Source organism: Osmerus mordax, chromosome 15 (genome assembly GCF_038355195.1).
Source record: "Osmerus mordax isolate fOsmMor3 chromosome 15, fOsmMor3.pri, whole genome shotgun sequence".
NCBI classification, from domain to species: Eukaryota; Metazoa; Chordata; class Actinopteri; order Osmeriformes; family Osmeridae; genus Osmerus; species Osmerus mordax.
In genome coordinates, this window is record NC_090064.1 from 1,778,243 (window position 1) to 1,802,145 (window position 23,903).

Sequence of the window (23,903 nt, forward strand, 5' to 3'; positions counted from 1 at the left end):
TCTGCTAACGCTTTATAATAAGTCAACGCTTTTTGGCATTTACAAAGTGTTAACTAATAGTTAGTTAATCCTTTTTTTTTTTTTGAAACATTAACAATACATTATTAAATAGTTAATATGCTTATTATTAAACACTATGTTGATCAATAAACACTGTAAAAAATTATGGCTTTTATTCATAATACAATTCATAAGGTGTTTGATAACTGCATTATCATACTTTATCGACAGCTTCTTAATATAGTTGCAAACCAGTAGTTACTAATGATGCAACTTCTGATTAGTAATGCAAGTTATAAAGCATTTACTAACTGTTAGTTAAGGCTTTTGCGTGACCTAATCTAAAGTGTGAACTATCTATGCCTTATTAAACATTACTAATGTAACATTACTAACTTACTAATGATGCAACAGAAGTTGCATCATTAGTAAGTTTTTATAAAATAGTTGTTGTTAAGTATTAGTGTACATCATGTATTCGACTTGGCATACCTTAAAGACATAAGTAAATATGTTGTTAGTTATTTACTCATGCTTTATAAAGGTAATGTAAATGGTTTTGTTCACCATTTGCTAATGCTTTCTATACCAGCTCATGTACCATTAACACCTTTTAAACTACTGGTTTGCAACTATATTAACAAGCTGTCTATAAAGTATGATAATGCAGTTATCAAACACCTTATGAATTGTATTATGAATAAAAGCCATAATTTTTAACAGTGTTTATTAATGATCAACATAGTGTTTAATAATAAGCTTATTAACTATTTAATAATGTACTGTTAATGTTTCAAAATGTTTTATAAAGGATTAACTAACTATTAGTTAACACTTTGTAAATGCCAAAAAGCGTTGACTTATTATAAAGTGTTACCAATCTGGATATTATATTATACATTATATATATATATATATATATATATATATATATATATATATATATATATATATATATATATATATATATATATATATATATACACACTACCGTTCAAAAGTTTGGGGTCACTTAAAAATGTCCTTATTTTTCAAAGAAAATAACTGTTTTTTTCAATGAAGATAACGTTAAATTAATCAGAAATACACTATACATTGTTAATGTGGTAAATGACTACTCTAGGTGGAAACGTCTGGTTTTTAATGAAATATCTACATAGGTGTATAGAGGCCCATTTCCAGCAACTATTACTGTATGTGTTCGAATGGTACATTGTGTTTGCTAATTGCCTTAGAAGACTAATGGATGATTAGAAGGATTAGAATTAGAATGCCAAAGGTCCGCAATGTTGTAATTGCTGCAAATGGAGCATTATTTGACGAAAGCAAAGTTTGAAGAACGAAATTTATATTTCAAATAAAAATAATTATTTCTAATAATAATAATTAACCTTGTAAATGTCTTGACTATATTTTCTATTCATTTTGAAAGTTATTTGATAAATAAAAGTGTGAGTTTTCATGGAAAACACGAAATTGTCTAGGTGACCCCAAACCTTTGAACGGTAGTGTATATATATAAAATTGTAGGGGAAACACTGGTATACTAAACCTCTAATACACATAATAAACTATACTAACCTTATAAAGAGATCAAATGCTTCGGTATTTTGCAGCTGGGTTTGTCTCAGTGACTTACTGACCTGGACTTAGATACAAAGATGCTGCTCCTTTCCAGATCTCTGCACTTCCTGTCTTGACCCCTGTACTTCCTGTGTGCAGGGCCCCAGTTCAACCACGGAGCTGAGCACCATGCTGCTGCCCCACCCATACTGTCAAGACGGCCAGCGAGACCGCGCCCTCAGCGCCACAAGCTACCTCACCGACGCCATGGAGGGTGAGGTCACACACAGCACCATACACACAGAACCACACAGCACCACACACACAGCCCCACACACACAGCAACACACACAGTACCACACACAGCACCACACACAGCAACACACACACAGAAACACACACAGTACCACACACAGTACCACACACAGCACCACACACAGCACCACACACAGTACCACACACAGCACCACACACAGTACCACACACAGCACCGCACACAATACCACACACAGCACCACACACAAAGCACCCCACACAGTATCACACACACAGCAGCACACCGCCCCACAAAGCACCACACACACAGCCCCACACAGCACCACACACACAGCAACACACACACAGATGATGGTAAAGGAGTGTGATGGAGAAGGAGTGTGATGGTGGAGGAGTAGGAATGTGATGGAGAAGGAGGAGGAGTAGTGTGATGGTGGAGGAGGAGTGTGATGGAGAAGGAGGAAGAGTGTGACGGTGGAGGAGAAGGAGGAGTGTGATGGAGAAGGAGTGTGATGGTGGAAGAGGAGTGTCATGGAGAAGGAATGTGGTGGAGGAGGAGCATACAGCACCACAAACACAGTATCACACACACAGCACCACACACACAGAATCACACACATAGAACCACACACAGAACCACACAGTATCACACACACAGAACCACACACATTGTCGCACACACAGAATCACACACACAGAACCACACACATAGCACCACAAAGTATCACACACACAGAACCACATGCACAGCACCACACACAGTATCACACACACACACAGCACAACACACACAGCACCATACATGGTATTACCTAAAATCACAGTGTCTCATTAGATGAATGATTCACTGGGTCTAGGTTTTCTCTCCTGTGTGACTGTGCTGTGAGAGGTTGGAGGAGGGGTGGAAGACTCTCTAGAAGACTGACGCTTTTAGAAGGATTGGTCTTTTGCTACTGGTGCCAAACAGATGATTGCATGCATAGCTCTACAGCACACACCTTGCTGTTGTCAAGTGTGTCCATGTATGTATGTGTGAGTGTGTGTCTGTGTGTAAGTATGTGTGTCCGTGTGTGCATGTCTGTGTGTGTGTCTATGTGTGTGTGTCTGTGTGTGTGTTGATGTGTGCGTGTCTGTACGTTTGTGTGTTGATGTGTGCGTGTACTAGGGCTGCACGATTAATCGAATTTTAATCACGATCACGATTTTGGCTTCACACGATCAAATTCGTGTGATCGAGCGATATTTAAAATGTGTCATTCCGTTCATAGAACGCTCCGTATCAAAGTTCTTTTTTGCAAAGCCAATCTAGCGCTCCGTAAACCAATAGGTGTGTTCAACATCGGCTGCATGAAACGACCAGCGAGAGTTGCCGCTTGCAGTCGGGGAGGAGTTATAAACGGCTGCGTAAAGTCGGAAAATTGGTAAACTCTCCAAACTGCAGGCTGCAGCCGGCTGTGAATACACCTAATGTCTGATCACGTGCCTCCATGAGCCAATCAGAGTTGTTCCCTGCACCACGCAGCTTAGTTTCTAGATGTAGACGGTTACAGAGGACAGAGTAATGTGAGGAAAATTCCACAACAGATAGCAGTCGGTCATAAGGCTACTATCTTAACGATTGAAAACAGATGCATCATAGACCACTGTAGTATGTGTTGCCCGGGCAACAGAGGCTAATGTCATGAGGCTAATACTTCAGTGACATAGTAGACTACTGTTTCCGAAAGTAGATTCCTTAATAAAATCAGCTTATATTGTACATTACACGTCACAATTGTGTGTCATATCACAAAGTAAAATTTGTAAATAGTTATCACCCTGGCCTCTTTGCTTGTGGCGTTTCTACAGCTGCCTTGCAGTAAAGCAGTTAGCTTAGCTATCTCCCAGAAGTTAACGAGCTGCTAAACTAATGTTCTGCTAGAGGTAGTCACGCAAGTTTTCGTGACGTTAGTGACGTAAGTAGCGTCATTGACTGTGGCTAGCAAGTTAGCCACCGTTAGCTTCACTTTTTGCCACATAAACCCAATTAATCGTGATCTCAATATTGATCAAAATAATCGTGATTATCATTTTGGCCATAATCGTGCAGCCCTAGCGTGTACTGTACATGTGTGTGTCCATGTGTCCGTGTCTGTATGTATGTGTGTCTGTACGTGTGTGTGTTCATGTGTGAGTGTCTGTGTGTGTGACTCAGCGGTCGTGGCCTACAGCAGGGATGTGTGTAATCAGGGTTACCAGGATAACACCTTATGCTGGAAAACACACACACATAAACGCATGCACACACACATGGATAATGCCTGGGGTGCTTGCTGCTCATAGAAAATAAACAATGAAAGAAGCAAAAAAGGATTCCTCTATGAGGGGCTGTGTAGGCCATAATTTTATAATATAATAACTCCATTGAAAACCTTTGCCTCTCACAAACACTACTGAAATACAGTAAAATTCACTACCTCTCACATACACCAGTGAAAATGCAAACTCACACAATGACAACTGAAAACCTTTCATGCTCATGAGTGAGAACCTCTCTTATACCACTGTGAACACCTCTCACACATACAACAGAAAATGTAACCTCTCACACACACAACTGAAAATGTAACCTCTGACACGTACAAGTGAAAATGAACCCTCTCACATGAACAACTGTAAATGTAACCTCTCATGGCCTACATGGCCCCTCATATTCCTCCTCCTTCTATCCTCTCCTTCCTCCTCGGCTCCTGCTTGACTCAGATACAGAGTGAGTCTGTTTCTCTCTCCAATGCGGTTCTCTTCCCTACCCCCAGAGCTGGAGGAGTCTCGTCAGAAGTGCCCCCCCTGCTGGTACGGGTTTGCCCACCGCTACCTGATCTGGGAGGGCTCGCCCTGCTGGAGGAGGCTGAAAGTGCTGGTGAAGTTCATGGTGATGGACCCCTTCTTGGACCTGGCCATCACGGTCTGCATCGTCCTCAACACCCTCTTCATGGCCATGGAGCACTACCCCATGACAGACGAATTCAACGCCATGCTCTCCATAGGAAACCTGGTAGGTAGATGGATGGATAAATGGAAAGCTAGATGGAGGGATGAATGGATGGATGAATGGATGGGTGGATGAATGGGTGGGTGGAAGGATGAATAGACTGATGAGTGGATGGATGGGTGGTAGGTAGACAGACAGATGGACAAATGAACAAATACCAGTCCTACCAGCTGCCTGTCCCGTTGCAGTGAGAGCTTACATCCTAACCCCCCCCAGCCCCTAGCGTGGGGCGTGTGTGTGTCTGTGTGTGTGTGTGTGTGTGTAGGGGGGTGATGGCATACAAGCATAGGATATCTACCAACGACTCCTCCTCCGAACACAAATCTAGCTGATGGTGACAGTATTATAGTCCAGCTAAACAGAGCAGCAGACCCCCCTGGAGGATACAAACCTGTCCTCACACTATTGGGACCTGTGGATCAACATCTACTTTACAGATTACAGTTTTTTACAATCGCTGTGACATTTTTTTCAATACTTCTAACAAGTTTCCTAAACTCTTAATGCACCAACACACCTACGACACACAATTGGCAAACGGTTAATTTCATGCTCAAAATCACACATTGTAAACTAAACTCAAACACTCATTTTCATAACACAAAAATACACTAAACAATACACCATGTCTACCAAAACACTAACACACATTCTCTTTAAACAGGAAAATGTAGTCAGTCATAGGACAATGTCATAAACACACTAACATCAGATGGAATTACAGAAAATACATTCTTTTATATGTGTCAGGTCTCACAGTATATGGATCATAGATTGTTTTTTGCAATGCTTTTTCTTTTAAAACCTCTCTACATTTTTGTTTTGTTGGGTTTAGTAAATGCATGCATTTTGTTTCTTTTGCTGCAGAAATTCAGAACAAAAGATGAATGACCCATCTCAGACTAGCTTTATAGAATGTACGGTTACTGTATTGAAAAAAAGAAGACAGAAACATAATTTCTGCAGTAAAGGCTTCATTTGCAACAGGACATTACTGCAAGAAATATGCAATATAGCTGCCATTTACAGTATTTCATCAGTTACCCTAGCTCTGGCTCTTCTCTGAGCGCCACCACACATTCTAACTCCTCTCCCTCTCCCTTGCCCCACTCCTCTCCCTTGTCCTGGTACTTGTCTTCTCCCTCGTGCAGGCATTATTCTTACTTTCTTCATGTTGCTCTATATTGTTCTTTTTCCACACAAAATAAGCCCAAAGAGGTCCTCTTTACCATATGGTCATGCGATTGAAAGAACCTCAAAACCCGAGGGTTTCCTAGTTGGGAATCATCTGTGATTGACAGTATTTGCATAACTTCTATAAAGTTGAACAATGGATTTTGGTGTTTTAAAAACCCACCGACACTGTATGACTATGTGTAGCCTGTGTTCTGCTCCTCTCTCTCACCAACCGTCTCTGGAGGAGGGGATCCCTCTCTGAATTGCTCCTCCCAAGGTTTCTTCAATTTTTTTCTCCTGTTGAGAGTTTTTGGGGAGTTTTTCCTTGTCTTCCTTGAGGGTTTAGGTTGGTTGAGGGGCAGTTCTATGGGCATATGTGAAGCCCTCTGTGACATGCTTGCGTGTAAAAAGGGCTATACAAATAAATTTGAGTTGATTTGATTTGAACTTCAACCAGCTGTTTCTCAGTCGCAACGGAATAAAATACAGGGGATATATTTGTGTTTCAATTCACAATATGAACAGCTGTTCACTTTGACTTTAGCCAATAAGTTAGGTTTAGGAAACTTGTTAATACAGATACTAAAATGGTCATAGCGATTGTAAAATATTGTAAAGGAAACATTTTTTTATTTTAAGGTTAAGCTGAAATTTTGGGTTCAGGTCACTTTTTTCAGTTAAGGTTAGGGTTTAGGTTAGGTTTGGGGTAAGGGATAGGGTTACAATTGGTTAGGGGTAAAATTCTGTCCTATTTAAATAGGACAGAATTCTGAATGGAAGGATGGATAGACAAAACGTGTTAGTGTGTGTCCTGGGCCAGCTGGAGCTGGGTCCAGCAGTGTTGACGGTGGACGCAGAGTGTTGTTGACGGCTCTCTCTGTGCTCTGACATGTCTCCCAGAGCGAGCTTCCACTGGACACACACACAAACACACACTGTTCTGACCAGGGTCGGACTGGCCGTCGGGAGAGTCAGGATATTTCCCGAACGGCCGGTCAAACGGCCGCGGCATAATGCCCCCCCAAAAAAATACATATAATAATACCGTGTTTTACAGTTGCTAAGACACATTTCTCGATACTTAGTTATTTTTTCTAAACTCTTCACACAGTTCTCCTAACCAACTTTCAGCTCGGCACAGCAGTTAATTTTACTTTCAAAATGCACCAAAACTACCACAAAAAAATAATATATATATACGTTTTCTTATGTAAAACAAGGACATCTCTCTACTGTTTAGAATCCACTACAATAAATGTTACTGGAATGAATCAGACATGATCTAGTATGCCTCAATATATTGTATGTCTTTTTTAAATTTTAAGTAATTCCAGAATACAAGAATTTGTATACACACCATCCACTGATACAGATACAATAGGAATGCTAATATAGTCGGTCTTCTGCATTTGGCCACAGGTTCTCATCCACATCACATCTTATGTCATCTATGCCTAGGGCAATACACCTAGGAAAGAATCTTCTGGCATGCCTGATCCATCCCTGGCAATCTTCTGCTGATATGTCCAGGCATCCAGCATTCATTGCGTCCAGGAGGGACATTTGATCATGTGGATGGTGGTCATAAACCTTCCACCTCCATGAGGAAAATAATTCCTCTGTGGGGTTGAGGACTGGAGAGTAAGGTGACAGGAAAAGTGACACCATTCTGGGATGGGCTGCGAACCATTTGGTGACTGCACGGGTGTGGTAAAATGCCACATTGTCCCATACAAATGTTGGCTGATTTCTTCTCTCTGCATCCCTTTCCTCACCTAGCACAACCCTTCCATAGAGAACATTTTATAGCATTTTAGTTTACAAATATATTTCATTAAAATATTACTTTAGAAATGTAGCAAATTGCTGTCTTTTTCAGTTTTGTATTATGTTATTGTTTAGAACTTAAGTTTAACAGTTTTGAAAACAGTATGTAAGCATGTGCAAATTGGCCTGTAGGTACATAGAGTTTTGGCGGTTGTTGTGTCGAAGTGAGAAAAATTTTTATGTAATTTGAAAGATGTAGTCATTGAATGCATTTTGTGCCAAAGCAATGATAAATGATCCACAGTTTAGGCCACATATACTTCTGTTGTGCTCACTGTGTGAAGAGTTTTGAAAAAGTATTGAGAAATGTGTCCTTGCGACTGTAAAAAAAACTGTAGTACACGGTCGTGGGCCGGTCTGCGTTTCAAAGACCGTTTTTCAGTCCCAGTCCAGACCTGGTTTTGCCTGTGTTGATGCCATGTTCCAGTGTGTGAGTGTGTTTGCATGACAGGGACAGGTATTAGACACAGTAGTGTGATGAGTCATGACAGACAGACAGTAGTGAATTCTGACAAGTCTTGTCTCTCATACATAAAAATGGCTTCCTGTTATGATGCGTGCTGATGGCTTGCATACCTCACTCACCCTGATACCAAGCCATGCATGTGTGAATGTGTATGCTCTCACAGTTTCAGCCTGACCTGCCCAGACCCATTGAACAGCTGTAGTCATTTACATTACATTTACATTCAGTCATTTAGCAGACCCTCTTATCCAAAGCGACTTACAGTAAGTACAGGGACATTCTCCCGAGGCAATTAGGGTGAAGTGCCTTGCCCAAGGACACAACGTCATTTTTCACGGCCAGGAGTCAAACTGGCAACCTTCTGATTACTAGCCCGCTTCCCTCACCGCTCAGCCACCTGACTCACCTACGAACTCGTAGTTCAGAACCTGCTTATCAGTGCTTCCGTTCTCACTACAGCTAGCTTGCTAGTTAGTAAGATGGCTGTTAGGTTAGTTACTTAGTTAGTCATTCAGTTAGTAAGTTACTTAGTTACTCACTCAGGTAGCTTAAAGGAGACATGACATGCTGTTTTTCGATGCTTTTATGTAGGCCTTAGTGGTCCCCTAATACTGTATCAGAAGTCTCTTTCCCGAAATTCAGCCTTGGTGCAGAATTACAGCCACTACTAGCAGTCCCACAAGGAGCTTTCCTCAGAACGTGCTGTTTTGGTGTCTATAGCTTTAAATGCTAATGAGGAGTGGAGGGGCGGCACCATGCGCTAATGTTTACAATGGATGTATCGCAATGGCTGTAGCCCCGTTGCTGTAAGATGCCTCGAATTTTCCCATTCTCATCTGATAACCCTGGTTTGCAGAGGTACACACTCAGTCATTTCAATGAGGGGAAAGGTGGATATCGCGCGCGCCATAACACCAACAGCAGAACGGTTATCCAAATAACAAAGAAGTGTACAACACTCACGTTACAGCATGTGTATTCACACACATACTTGATGCTATCTACCTTTCCATTAGCGACAGTAACTCAGCTGTTAGCTGCAGAGCTAATGTTACAGCCACATTCTAAGGGTAGCAAGCTAGGTAACCATATACAGTAAAGCTACAAAATGATATAGCGTTAGTTAACTTACTTGTCCGAGGTTAGTAGCTGGACGAAGGAGAGTTAGTACTGATCCAGAATTTAATTTCAGCAAGGCCAGTTTTGTATTAGCTCAAGTTGAGGAAACAGTCGTGGCTGAAGTGTTTGGCGCAGACATACAAAACAAATGCGCCTACAACAGAAGTTGTGTAGGCGTATTTCCAGAGAAAATTAAATTAAGATACTGGGTCTTCAGAGGCTCGGATGAAGGAACTGTAAAAAGATTTTTGTTTTCCTTTGTACATCCAAACTGAGCAAATGTAATGCTTGGTTCGTTTGCAAGCCATGATGTCTCTCGAGGATAAAAACACTTGCACGGTCGTAGCTCAATTTCTTATGGGCGGGCCAGATTCTTTGGGCGGTCAAAGCAGAGAGGGGAGGTAACCTTCCTCCTTGTGACGTCACAAAGAGGAGATTTTCAAACAGAGCAATTGAGCTTTCATTTTCTGAACGGCGGAGAAAAACACCCAGGGCTTGGTTTACACCGATCGAAAATTCTAGCCACTGGGGGACCAAAGGCAGGCTAGGGGAACTCATATTAATGTTAAATAACCTCCTAAAGTGACGTTTCATGTTGTAAATTGTATTTTCAGAAGTTTACTCGACTTTCAATGAAAGGGGTGTCACTGCAAAACCGAGTTTACCTTGTCATAGTTGAATATCTACAGTTCGGTGGGTAAAATGGACATACAGTGAACCTCAAAGTCCATTGATTCCTCTTTCCTATGCAAATCTCACAATTTGAAACTGCTGCTGTAAAAAAAATCCCCTGTTGTGACGTCACAGCGGGGGCTCCACCTTTTTTGGCTTTGGTCTGTACCTTTGTCATGCCACAAAATTTGCTGTGTGCTGCTCTGCGTACTTCCACGGAATTACAAAGAAAGAAGAAAGTTTTTCAAGGATATTGAAAATGGACTACGGTGGTAAATGCAGTGTTCCAGGCTGTACAGGAAATGCTGACACTTTTCCTAAGGAACCACACTCGACGGGCTGTGATGTTTGTCTATGAGAAGATCCCTGTGCAGTTCGACCCTCAATTACACATTTGCTCAAACCATTTCACCGAGGACAGTTTTGAATGAAAACCTTGGATAATTTAAATAAGGATTTGCTAATAAGCCGCTGTTGCTGAAAAGAGGTGCTGTTCCAACCATATGCTCATCACAAACGATGCTGTAAGTATGATTTTGTCGCTAACAGTTAGCCTATTAGCAATGCTAACGTCTCCTGTATCTAGCATAGGTAGAATGCTAAATACATTTCTAAACACATCAACATACCTTACTTAGCAAATGACTCTAGCTTGACTAGCTGTAGTCGGCATTAGAAGGGAAGCTTCTGAAAAAATAGACAGAAAACAAATAGCAGTCTAGCCTATTGCTAACGCCTGTCAAGATTATCTATTTGAAATAACAATAACTATCGTCCAGCTAGCTGTCGACGCTCGGCAGGAATTTCCGGTACACTCACTTAACACAAACTTGACCCTCTCACTGGACATATTGTACAATATAATGCAATTGGTTTCCTTGTATATTCTGTTATATTTACCAAACTCCTTTCTTGTCTTAAATTGAGCAGTTTCTGGTGTGAGCTACAGTATGGTAGCTAGCATAGCCATTTCTAGCTCTGCTTCACAATATTGCTGCCTAGTGTTATAAGTTAATGTAATATATAAATGTTAATAAAGTATCAGACATACATGATACAACACACCAGTAACCAATTGATATTGTGTGTTAATATACCGAAAATGTCAGTAAAGACAATAAAGAGATGGTGCTGCTGTCTGTCCCGTCAAAAAACATTCAAACAGGTTGCCAGCAGTGTTTATTTTGCGAGCTAATTACTTGAACCAAGTGATCACGTTTCGGCAAGATCAAAGAGTGTCGTAACTCTCTTTTTATATGGCTCTGGCCCATTGTTTGCGAATCATTGCTCTCACTTGCATAAAGTTAAGAGCTTCATCATGCTATGTTCACATCGTGCAGTCGCGACCCCGTCACTTGCTTTCCATGTGAAATCAATGGTATGCTTCACTTCATCGCGCTGTTGTTCCGTGTATTGACAACAGCCCGTCACTTGCGCACTGTGCTCGTAAATTATTTTTCAAGTTCGCACATACCTATTTTTAGGCGCAAATGCGAGTGAAATACTCGCACTGTAGAACCCTGGTAAGTATGTATGTACACTCTGGTGCTCCACTTGGCTCTCCACTTTCCTGCCAAAATGGCGATGACCGGTGCATGCTGGCGTGACGTCAACTCTATTGTGTTCTTGTCGACATTTAGTTTTCGGCATACCCTACTAATTACCTCGTTGCTAAGTTTGCCGACATTGACTCCTCCTGTACATTTTGTAAACAGAACTTTGAAACATTATCTCATCTGTTTTTTGAGTGTGAAATATCCCAAAAGTTTTGGACAGACTTGGAGTCTTACTTTTTTGAACCCACCAACTCTATCTACACCTTTAACCTTTAACCTTAAAGATATAATATGTTTCTACAATAATTCAGGTACTGGTGCCCTGGAGTACCTAATTAATTTTATCATTCTGTATGCCAAATTCTATATTCACAAGCAGAAATTCTCTAATTCATCTCCTAATTTTGTGCCTTTTCTCATAGAATTTAAATCTCTACTGAAGTCTCTTAGATCTTTGGATAACAAAAAAAGTATTAAAATTGTGGAAACTGTAGAGTCATTTTCCCCTGAAACCTCTAACTAGGTTTGTTTTGATTTTGATTTTCTTTTGATTATTATTTTTGTCTATGTAAAGATGCTGCTTCATATGTTGTATATTTTGTATGTAAGTTAGTTCACTTGATGTTGATGTGCTGCTACTTTTTACCTGATTCTTTTGTTTTGTGCTTGCTTTTTTTTTTTTTTTTTTTTTCTGCAGATGAGGGTCATGACTGGACTCTGAACTACAAGACAGATCATAAAATGAAAATATACATTACATCATAATCACACAATTATATAAATATAATAAAGTTAAAAGAATGATCTAGCTAACTACAGTACATTAATGTCATGTACATGTCTAGCAATGTGCTAACATTAGAGCTAGCCTAACTTTATAGCCGAACTTTATTATCAAAATACATTTGATTAGCACAAGATCAAAATATACAATCATTTAATATGCATCTCTATACTTTTGCTTGACAAACACATGATGTAATTATGTGTTTTTATTTTTTTATTTTTATTTTTATTTTTATGATTTTTTATGATTTTTATTATTTTGTGACTTACCTAGTAATGCAAGACTGCTGCTGGAGTAAGCTCATGCATCGTTAAACGTAACCAACCAACTGTCCATAATAAAACACTCACTGATGACAGAAACTTTTCAGAATAAAACCCGGAACTTCCATATATTAGTTGGCAGTTGATTGGTTGAACCATCGGTCTATTACCGTCCATTAGCTGCCAGTAGAACGATGATTGGTCCAGAACATAGTTTGAGGCCAAAGGGCCATTTTAATCTCACGATGCGTGATATCTGCGTCCACTTCTAAAGAACCAACACGACCACAGCATCCTTGGCTAACACTCAGATCAATGTGCCAATCGATTATTCTGTATTCTAACATATTACTTCAAATAGGTAGAATCTTAGATATGTTTTATGTTACAGGAGCTGTAGAAAGGTAAAACACAGGGGCAAAACTCATACTGACATGTGTTCTATCATAGGTACGAAGTTATTTGAATTTTGAGATTTTATATGTAGGTTTGTATAGATTTAACCTTTGTATTTGTTCATGTTATGCCATGGAAACAGTGCTTTAATTTAAAATAATGTAAAAATTTACAGAGTGAAGTGTCATGTTTTTCTTCATAACATTGCAAAAAAAACATAATCCAAGTTTGTGTTTATTGCATGGAAATGGGAATGAACAGTTGAAACGGATATGGTAAGAGCCTGGTAACACCATGGAAACAAACACAGCTTCCTTTTACAGTACAGTTTCAGCTTACTTACTGAGTAAATTGTCCATCCAAGAAGATTTACCATAATAGTACAGGAAAACTCTTCCCGCAGAGGTTGTCACTAGCCAAGTAAATGAGTATGGCTATCATCGCTGAATGTATCTGAAAAGGTATTTTATTGGAAAGTACAATTTTATATTCTAATTAGACGTGGACTGTTACCGACATAAACCTTAGGTAACTGCAGGGTAATAGTATAGTTTTTTTCTTAGTAATTCTGCTGGAGCTTGGCCGTCTTTACCTACTTACTAGCAGTGGTATTTACCCAATAACACATTATATTTTACCATATTTATCTCCTGTAGTTACCAACTTACTACCAGCGGTATTTAAATAGTAATATTTAAACGTTTCCTGGTAAATACTAAGTTTTTTTATCTGTCTTTACCTAATTATTTCCAGTATTATCCAGTAATAACCAGCACGTTAGTATTTAGTTAATGGGTAAATACTTCTAATTATCTCTGTATTTACCACCTTGGTGCCAATCGGTAATACACAAAACATACCCTTTATTTTCTACCTAAATACCTAGTACTTAAGGGACTGTAAAAGGAAGGGTTACCGTATTAATGAAGGTTAATAAGCCAGGTAAGGGAGGTGTGATGTAAGGTGGAGGTGTATTAATAAAGGTTAATAAGCCAAATAAGGGAGGTGTGATGTAAGGTGGAGATGTATTAATGAAGGTTAATAAGCCAGATAAGGGAGGTGTGATGTAAGGTGGAGATGTATTAATGAAGGTTAATAACCCAGGTATGGGAGGTGTGATGTAGGGTGGAGGTGTGTGCAGGTCCCTCAGCAGGGCCACTGGGAGAGACAGGCCTAACTAATCAACTCTGGAGTGACTAGCCCAGAGTAATCAACTGTGGACAAGATAATGAGTCTATGCAAATGAGAAGACAGAGACGGAAGTGGTGTGTGAGTGTGTGTGAGTGTATGTGTGTGCTGACTCAAGGCCCTCTTCACCAATCAGAATGGGTGTTTCCCAGTAGTTATCATGCTCTCTTAGTAACATGAGAATACTCAGCAACAGACAGGCTGGCATCGCGGAATACCCTCTCTCCTCATCTCTCCTCATTCTTCTTTCTCTCATATTTCCTCCTTGCTCCTCTCCTCCCTCTTTCCTTCTCCTTCAGACTGATATAGGCTCTGTCTGAGAGGTGGACAGACACCAGATCTCTTTCATGGCGAATAAATCCCATTCTGATTCTGATCTCTTTCTTTTCCATGTCTTCCCCTATCTCCACCCTCCTCCCTATCTCTACCCACTTCCCAAACTACTCCTCCAATCCCTCCCCAGCCTCATCCCTCCCTTCACCCCCCCCCCTCCCTCCTCAAGGTGTGTCACGTAGAGCTTGTCACTTCAAACTGCTCCTCTCTCTGGAACAACTAGCAGAACAGCACAGATCCAGCTGCATTAAGACACACACAAACTCTCACAGCCAACCTGTCAGCAGAACAGCACAGATCCAGCTGCATGAAGACACGCACACACACACAGTAGACCTTTCAGCTGTGGCATTTATCACATAAACACTCCCTCCACCCCCCACACACACACACACACTAACCTGCAGACACAGTGCTTTCCCCCCTATCTGTGTCTCCAGAGTTGGGTGAAGGAAGTGACCACTGAACTGGACATGAAAGAGAGAGGCCTGAAAAACTGATATGAGAAGCAGATTCACTCTAAGCAGATTAACAGCAACACAGACATTACCCTCTAGTCTGTGTGTGTGTGCATGCAGTGTGAACTGGTTTAATTAAATACCCAGTGTGTAACTGTTGGTGTGTGTATTGACTTGTGCACTAATGTAGCTGTGGAGGAAAGAGTGTGACAGAGCAGTGCTACTTAACATTTGGATCTGAACCCGAGTCAGCTACATTAGCTGAGCTGGAAGGGACAGATTATTCCCAGATCTAATCCCACATCCTTAGAAGGATAGCTTTGGTGATGTGAGGTGGTTGTTGTGACTGTTGGCAGAGCTAATGGTCAAGTATAAGTCTATTATTTGGTCCTGAATTTGGCAGACATGCAGGTCTACTTAGATTATAACACCAGAGAGGAGCAACACAGCACTATGTGTGTCTGAAGGTGTGTGTGTGTGTGTGCGTGCGTGCGACATCTGTGTGTGTGTGTTTTAAAGGGAGTTCCAATGAGTGTAACCTGGTCTGAAATGTTCTATATCCTGAAGCCAACCTTGTCTTTCTTTTCTCTGTTTGTTTACTTGTGTGTATGTGTGTATGGGGTGTTTTTGTGTGTGTGTCTGTGTATTGTGTTTGTCTGTGGGCGTGTGTGCATGCCAGGTTTTCTCGGGAATCTTCACAGCAGAGATGCTCCTGAAGATCATAGCTCTGGACCCCTATTACTACTTTCAGCAGGGCTGGAACATCTTCGACAGCATCATCGTCTGTCTGAGCCTCATGGAGCTGGGACTGTCTGACGTGGAGGGGCTGTCGGTCCTTCGCTCCTTCAGACTGGTACACACTTACAGATAATACAAACACTCACACATACTGCAGTGTTTCCCACACATAGACTAATTTGTGGCCGTGTGCCACAGAATCAACACCGCCCACCACATATTGTGTTTCGTTATTATAATTTTTTTTAACGATATTTAAAACACGCAGCATATTCGTTCAGCTGCATTTCCTTTCCCTGCTCTCCCTCCGTCTCTCTGTCACTCACGCGTCTCTTACATACACACACAGTCACAACGTCAGCACACGTTAGCAACGACACTATGCGATATCAGCGAGCCTTTAGCATTAGTACCGTAGCTAAAAGTCTAGGAAAGTTGAGGTTACTTTTCGCTAGGTACCTAGGTACCTGATGTCTTAATCTGCTAGACAAGTGGGTTCCCCATCATTCTTTTAGTGAACTGTCTCACGAGCCCTACTTACCCGGCGTCATGGAGCCGACCAGCTAAATAGTTATTTAGCACTAGCGTTGCTACCTGCATGCAGAAATTGTTTACAATATTTTCAGGCTTCAACCAGTGCTGCTCAAGCAGAAAGACAATGTCAGGGAGAGAAAGAGATAGATTCGTTAGGCATTGAAGAAAGAGTAGGAGAGGAGGATAGCATCCAACATAATTCATATTTAATTTAAAAAAAAGTTCTGTGTAACGTTCTGTGTAACAAACCCTCCCCCCCGGCGCCACAAATTGCTTTCTAATCTGTGGGAAACACTGTACTGACACATATAACACATACATAACACGTACACACCACTCGCACATAACACACAAACACACACATACACACCACACATATAACAAACACAAACATAACATGCACACATGACACACACATACCTAACACATGCACACATAACACAAACACACAAGCACACATAACGCACACACACACAACATGCACACATGACTCACACATACATAACACATGCACACATAACACACAAGCACACATAACGCTCACACACATTACACACACACCTATCTCTACATGTCTGCTTCTGCCCATCTGTCTCTGTCTGCTGTTCTGTCAGCAAAGACTGGAAAACACCGGAAATGAAAGTGTGTGTTTGTGTCCGTACAGCTGCGCGTGTTTAAGCTGGCACGTTCCTGGCCGACCCTGAACACACTCATCAAGATCATCTGCAACTCCATGGGCGCTCTGGGCAACTTGACCCTGGTCCTGGCCATCATCGTCTTCATCTTTGCCGTGGTGGGCATGCAGCTGTTTGGGAAGAACTACCAGGACTGCGTGTGTAAGATATCCAGAGACTGCACGCTGCCGCGCTGGCACATGAAGGACTTCTTCCACTCGTTCCTGATCGTTTTCCGGGTGCTGTGCGGGGAGTGGATCGAGACCATGTGGGACTGTATGGAGGTGGCCGGCCAGCCGCTCTGCATCCTGGTCTTCATGCTGGTCATGGTCATCGGAAACCTGGTGGTGAGGAAGCATCGTCAACACCCACAATACACCTCCTCTAATTTAGCTCTGTCACTTTCTCTCTCTTACTCCCTCTCTCCTTTCCTTCATGGCTGAGGGTTATTGTTATTGTTGACACACATGAGCAGTGTAAGTTTTGTTTCCAATCTGTTACAACTATTCAGGATGCGGACTATCATCTTGGCCTCTTCAGTGTGTGTGTGTGTGTGTGGGTGTGGTGGGGTTGGCCTTCATGGAAATGGCATTTGTTGACTGCTACTGCCGCATGCATACATAGTTATGGTTTGATTGACGTGTGGTTCCAAAGGTTGACACTTCTCTCACAACTATTGCTATTATTTTATCCTCTCACAATTGATCGCAAAGCCCTTTGGGCAGCAAAAATCACATTGTAATTATCCAAATACTGGCAAAACCGGGAAGGGTGACAATGCAACTATTATTACTACTTATCCACATCTAGTACTGGCTAAGTTACTAGCCAGATGAATTAGCTAGTTAGCTAATTCATTTACACCCGTAGATTACTTTTACTGTTTGACAAACAGTCAAATGTTAACTAAACCAAAAACATTTGCCAAAAAATTAAAAACATTAGAAGTCCAAGAGTGAAACATGATGTATTTGCTCTGAGAGAGGGTCCTGACCCTACAATCCAGTTGTTTTTCGGTCTTTTTTTTTACACTTTATATTAAGGTTACATGAACTACTATTTCTACTAAGCTTCAATATGGTTTAGCTGTACATTCGAGTCTACTCTATTTACTTTGGCGTAGTGGATTCTTTTAAAGACTTTCAACTGAATTCAACTTACAGTAACAGGGCCATGAGGATGTGGAGTAAACAGGGCCTCTTCCCACAGTCATCTGCGAGGTCAACTTCCCCTGTCAGTCTGGATTCTGTTTATTGGAGAGGGTTCAGAGGGCAGCATAATGTCATATCATCTAGAAATCAGACCTTGCCGTACCCACAGGAGAGACAGCATCTATTTTAGCAATGTTGTCGGGGGCAGTTGAGGAAAGTTGGAAAGATGGAAGTGTACGAAGTTATGGGCTTGAAAATTGCGGAAAATATTAGAATCAGCCAGATTAAATATAGCTATTAGGTTATTGAAACTGGCAAGCTTCTCATCTCTCATGACACAAAACAAAAGCCTGGTCGAGTTTGGAGGGTAAAAATATCTGTTGACGCGTAGCAGAAAGTCTACACTATTGGCGAAACTGTCTCCAGATCTTCAGAGTAGAAATTGGGTTTCCTGGTTACTTTGAAAGACACAAGGACAGTGGGGAACAAACAAGAGCCAAATGGGGAAATGATTGGGAAGACTGATCCTATGCTTCCCAGCCCTAAGGTTACCACTGCTTAAACTGACATGCGCCAACTCGCTAAGTTGGTGTTGCTTTCTCTGAGAAGGATTTTTTCATTTCAACGGGTTTTAGAAACTGGTAATCCGCATTAGAATGCGACAAGTTCATTATATAATATATTATATAAAGATCTTTATATAATCTTTATATTATATATATTATAAACATGCTAGTAACCAGGCTCATTTAAAAGCCTCAACCGTTTGGGCAGAAGACGGAGACGGTAGTATGTTTACACGGCCCCCAACAGATACAAAATAACCGATATTACATAAAATGCATGGCAGATGTTGTAAAATGTCATTGAGCTTCCACTGCATGGAGATTGGGAAACATTTGACAATGAGCATGATTACATAGCTACGGGACTGTCAAGCTATATTATGGGAATCAGATGGCTGAGCGGTGAGGGAGTCGGGCTAGTAATCTGAAGGTTGCCAGTTCGATTCCCAGCCGTGCCAAATGACGTTGTGTCCTTGGGCAAGGCACTTCACCCTACTTGCTTCGGGGGGAATGTCCCTGTACTTACTATAAGTCGCTCTGGATAAGAGCATCTGCTAAATGACTAAATGTAAGCTGCCATGGTGTTTTAGTACACGTTGGAAAAAGATTAATACCTTGCTGACATTACGTCAAGCAGGGCTCTCAAGTTTTATCAAAAGTTTTGCACAGGAACTGGACAAAATGATCCAAGATGGCGCTCCTTGATCCAAGATGGCGCCGATGAAGGCTGCCTCGGTCATTAGGTGCGCTCTTTTTTGTCTCGTTTTGTCTGTTAATTCAGTGTTCTGCCAAGATTTCCGGGGTTCTCTAACAAGAGAAGTACTTCTAAACATCAGGACTATAACTCCTGTGGATTTATTTCCTACTTTTATGCTTCCCGCGGCAGAATTAGTGGGAATTATAGTCAAAGCCACCCTCGGCTTTGTCCTAGCAGCGAAGCGTCGTAAGAGAGGCAAACAAGCCGGTGCACTGGTGCGACTCCGTCGGCGTGGGGCACGCACAGCGTTACCGGGGATATTTCTCTCCAACGTGCGTTCACTGAGCAACAAACTGGATGAACTTCAGCTACTGGTGTGGAAAAACAGAGACTTTAATTCATCTTCCGTTTTGTGCTTTACGGAGTCATGGCTGAGTGAACTGTTCCAGACTCTACAGTTAGCAGGTTTCAAACTGCTGAGAGCGGATCGTGACCCTAATTACAGACAATTCATCAAATTCCCTACCAGAGAAGGAAACACCTTGGATCACTGCTACTCTACAATCAGCAAAGCATACCATGCGGTCCCCCGAGCAGCACTGGGTCACTGACCATGCCATGGTCCACCTGATTCTTGCATACAGGCAGAAGCTAAAGCGCTGTAAGCCTGCTGTGAGGACATCGAAACAGTGGACTAGTGAAGCTATGGAGGATCTGCGGGCGTGCTTGGACTGCACTGACTGGGACATGTTCACGACTGCTACCAATAGTCTGGATGAGCTCACAGAGGCTGTGACATCATACATCAGCTTCTGTGAGGACTGCTGTATACCAACCCGCACCAGGGTGAGCTACAACAACGACAAACCCTGGTTTACAGATAAACTCAGAAGGTTGAGGTCAGAGAAAGAGGCCGCGTTTAGGAGTAGGGACAGAAACAGTTTCAAGGAGTCGAAGAACAGGTTTAGCAAGGCGGTGAGGGAGACTAAACAACGGTACTCGGAGAGACTAAAACACCAATTCTCTGCAAACGACTCTGCTTCTGTCTGGAGAGGGCTCAGGCAGATTACCAACTTCAAGCCCAGAGCCCCCAAATCCACTAACGACTCTTGCCTGGCCAACGACCTGAATGAGTTCTACTGCAGATTTGAAAGACAATTGGACTGTCCTGAACTACCCCTTCCCACCCAGGAGGCCTCCCCCCTCTACAGTGACGACTGTCTCCATTCAGGAGGGTGAAGTTAACAGACTTTTCAAGAGGCAGAATCCCCGCAAAGCAGCTGGGCCGGACTCTGTCTCTCCAGCCACCTTCAAGCACTGCGCTGACCAGCTGTCTCTGTTGTTTACCTACATTTTTAACACCTCCCTTGAGACATGCCAGTCTCATCCCTGTGCCCAAAAAGCCAAGGCCAACAGGACATAATGACTACAGACCCGTCGCCCTAACCTCTGTGGTAATGAAGTCTTTCGAGCGCCTGGTGCTGGCACCCCTTAAATCCATCACAGACCCTCTACTGGACCCCCTGCAGTTTGCCTACAGAGCCAACAGGTCTGTGGACGATGCAGTTAACATGGCCCTCCACTTCACCCTACAGCACCTGGACTCCCCAGCATCCTATGCCAGGATCCTGTTTGTGGACTTCAGCTCTGCCTTCAATACCATCATCCCCCCCCTGCTTCAAGACAAGCTCACCCAGCTGAACGTGCCTGATTCCACCTGCAGGTGGATCACAGACTTCCTGTCTGACAGGAAGCAGTGCGTTAAGCTGGGAACACAAGTCTCTGACTCCCAGTCCATCAGCACTGGATCTCCTCAGGGCTGCATCCTTTCTCCTCTGCTCTTCTCCCTGTACACCAACAGCTGCACTTCTAGTCATCCGTCCGTCAAACTCCTGAAGTTTGCGGACGACACCACCCTCATTGGGCTCATCTCTGGTGGAGATGAGTCTGATTATAGGTGGGAAGCGGCCAACCTGGTGACCTAGTGCAGCCAGAACAACCTAGAGCTCAATGCTCTTAAGGCAGTGGAGATGGTTGTGGACTTCAGGAAGAATACAGCCCCACTCACCCCAATCACCCTGTGTGACTCCCCAGTCAACACTGTGGAGTCCTTCCGCTTCCTGGGCACTATCCTCTCCCAGGACCTCAAGTGGGAACTGAACATCAGCTCCCTCACCAAGAAAGCACAACAGAGGATGTACTTCCTACGGCAGCTGAAGAAATTCAACCTGCCAAAGACAATGATGGTGCACTTCTACACAGCCATCATTGAGTCCATCCTCACCTCCTCCATCACCATCTGGTACGCTGCTGCCACTGCCAAGGACAAGAGCAGGCTGCAGCGTATCATCCGCACTGCTGAGAAGGTGATTGGCTGCAATCTGCCTGCCCTTGAGGACCTGCACACCTCGAGGACCCTGAGGCGAGCGAGGAAGATTGTGGGCTCCCACCCTGGTCACTCCCTGTTTCAGTCACTCCCCTCCGGCAGAAGGCTGCGGTCCATCAGGAGCAATACCACACGCCACAAAAACAGTTTCTTCTCTTCCGCTGTTGGCCTCTTCAACAAAGCCAAGGGTTCACACTGACTTTATGACTCAATGTCCTTAAAACACACTGCTTTTTGCACTGCACTACACAATCTTGTACCATTTGTATTTTTGGTATTTTTATATTGTAAATTACTGCAACTTATATTTTATATTTTATTGTATAGTTTATTTTAATTCTAATTCCACTTAGTACTGCTAGTTATGTACCCTTATTATAGTTAGTCCTCATATTTAAATTTTAGATTCCTATATGTTTAATGTTTGCACCTTCCTGCCAAAGCAAATTCCTTGGCCGGGTTTCCCAGATTTGTTAAGAAGCTCTTAACACTAAGAGCTTCTTAGGAGCGTTCTAAGAACGCTCTAGAACGCTCTTAGAACGCTCCTAAGAAGCGCTTGGCGTTAAGAGCTTCTTAACGAATCTGGGAAACCCAGCCCTTGTCTGTGCAAACTTTCATGGCCAATAAAACCCATTCTGATTCAGATGAGTTTGTGACCGAATTTTCCCTTTCAAAAAATCTAAATATGTTATAGAGGACAATAACATAATATAAAAAAGGGACAACATTTTTTTTAACTAAACAATACATAAAAAGAGAAAGTTCTTCAAGACAAACATTGTTGGCCGAAACTTTGAAAGGTCAGTTTATGTATGTAGATAAAATAGATTGAGAGAGATAGACATATTAGATAGATAAAATAGATATATACACAGATTAGATTTAACTCACTCCTTAACCCTTGTGTTCTCTTCGGGTCATTCTGACCCATCAGTCATTGTGACCCACCGTCGTATTGTGACAACTTTACCGCATACAAAGCATGCGGTAAAGTGAAGCAGTGAAGCATTTTCTTTTAACTGTCGGGCTGTCTCAGACCCCCCACATTGCGAAAGTTAAAAGAAAATGCTATTTATTTGTTTTTGTATTGGGTAAAATTGGGTAAACACAACGATGGTTCGTTGTGAATCTTTGGGTCATGTGACCCGAAGGCAGCACAAGGGTTGAGTATGTATACACACCACCGCTCCCACGAGCTGAGGCGTAGCTGGAAATGAGCCCAATTGAGCCCAGCGCTACCAATTGACGCTTGGTAATTCGCGAGACACACCAACAAGTGTTTTTGTTCCCCAATTCCCATCACAAAATCGGCAAAGGAGAGACAGATGATATGTGAGGGGGGTGAAAGGAGGGGCCACCATTAAACATATTTCAAATTAAGAACTGCAGCCTGAAGGTTGGCTTAGTGCACTACACGTTTGCGCCATAGACTTATATACAGTAGACACAGTAAGCCTGCTCTTTCAAGATGGCGTCCCCATTCACTTCTATGAAAAGTGCTCAGTGGCGCAAGTGAAGTCAAGCGAGAGCGCAAAACGGACCGCACCATCTTTCCAGTTCTGGCTCGTCCGGTCTTGCGCAGAATAGTGGCTTGCCTTGTTCTTAGCTCCGAGACTCGTGCACGCTTGCAACGAGCTGTACATTTCATACTTTGCGACATTTGGTCGCGAGTGTGTGAGCTAAGGCATTGCAGTAGAGTCAGAGAACTTGTAGAATGGGGTTAAAGCCCGATTAAGAATCAGATACATGCTGAAAACTTTACGAAAATCAATTCTATTACTGTATAGTATTCTTTTCAGTTGGTTTTTAGAAATATAGGGCTAAATATACATTTACATTTAGTCATTTAGCAGACGCTCTTATCCAGAGCGACTTACAGTAAGTACAGGGACATTCCCCCAAGGCAAGTAGGGTGAAGTGCCTTGCCCAGGGACACAACGTAATTTTGCACGGCCGGGAATGGAACTGGCAACCTTCTGATTGGAAGCCCGATTCCCTAACCGCTCAGCCATCTTCCCCCTATAAGGCTATTTTAGATGGAACTCA

At 42.3% G+C, this 23,903-nt stretch overlaps 1 protein-coding gene across 4 annotated transcripts in view; it reads left to right on the top strand.

The window, feature by feature from the left end:
* The window catches only part of LOC136957626 (sodium channel protein type 5 subunit alpha-like), a 188,118-nt gene that overhangs the window by 49,808 nt on the left and 114,407 nt on the right, over window positions 1-23,903 (top strand). For all 4 annotated transcript variants that reach the window (XM_067251702.1, XM_067251701.1, XM_067251704.1 and 1 more), the window contains exons 10-13: window positions 1,723-1,837; window positions 4,635-4,873; window positions 15,791-15,964; window positions 17,048-17,404. In XM_067251702.1, the coding sequence (XP_067107803.1) occupies window positions 1,723-1,837; window positions 4,635-4,873; window positions 15,791-15,964; window positions 17,048-17,404 (885 nt within the window). The remainder of the gene's footprint in view (window positions 1-1,722; window positions 1,838-4,634; window positions 4,874-15,790; window positions 15,965-17,047; window positions 17,405-23,903) is intronic.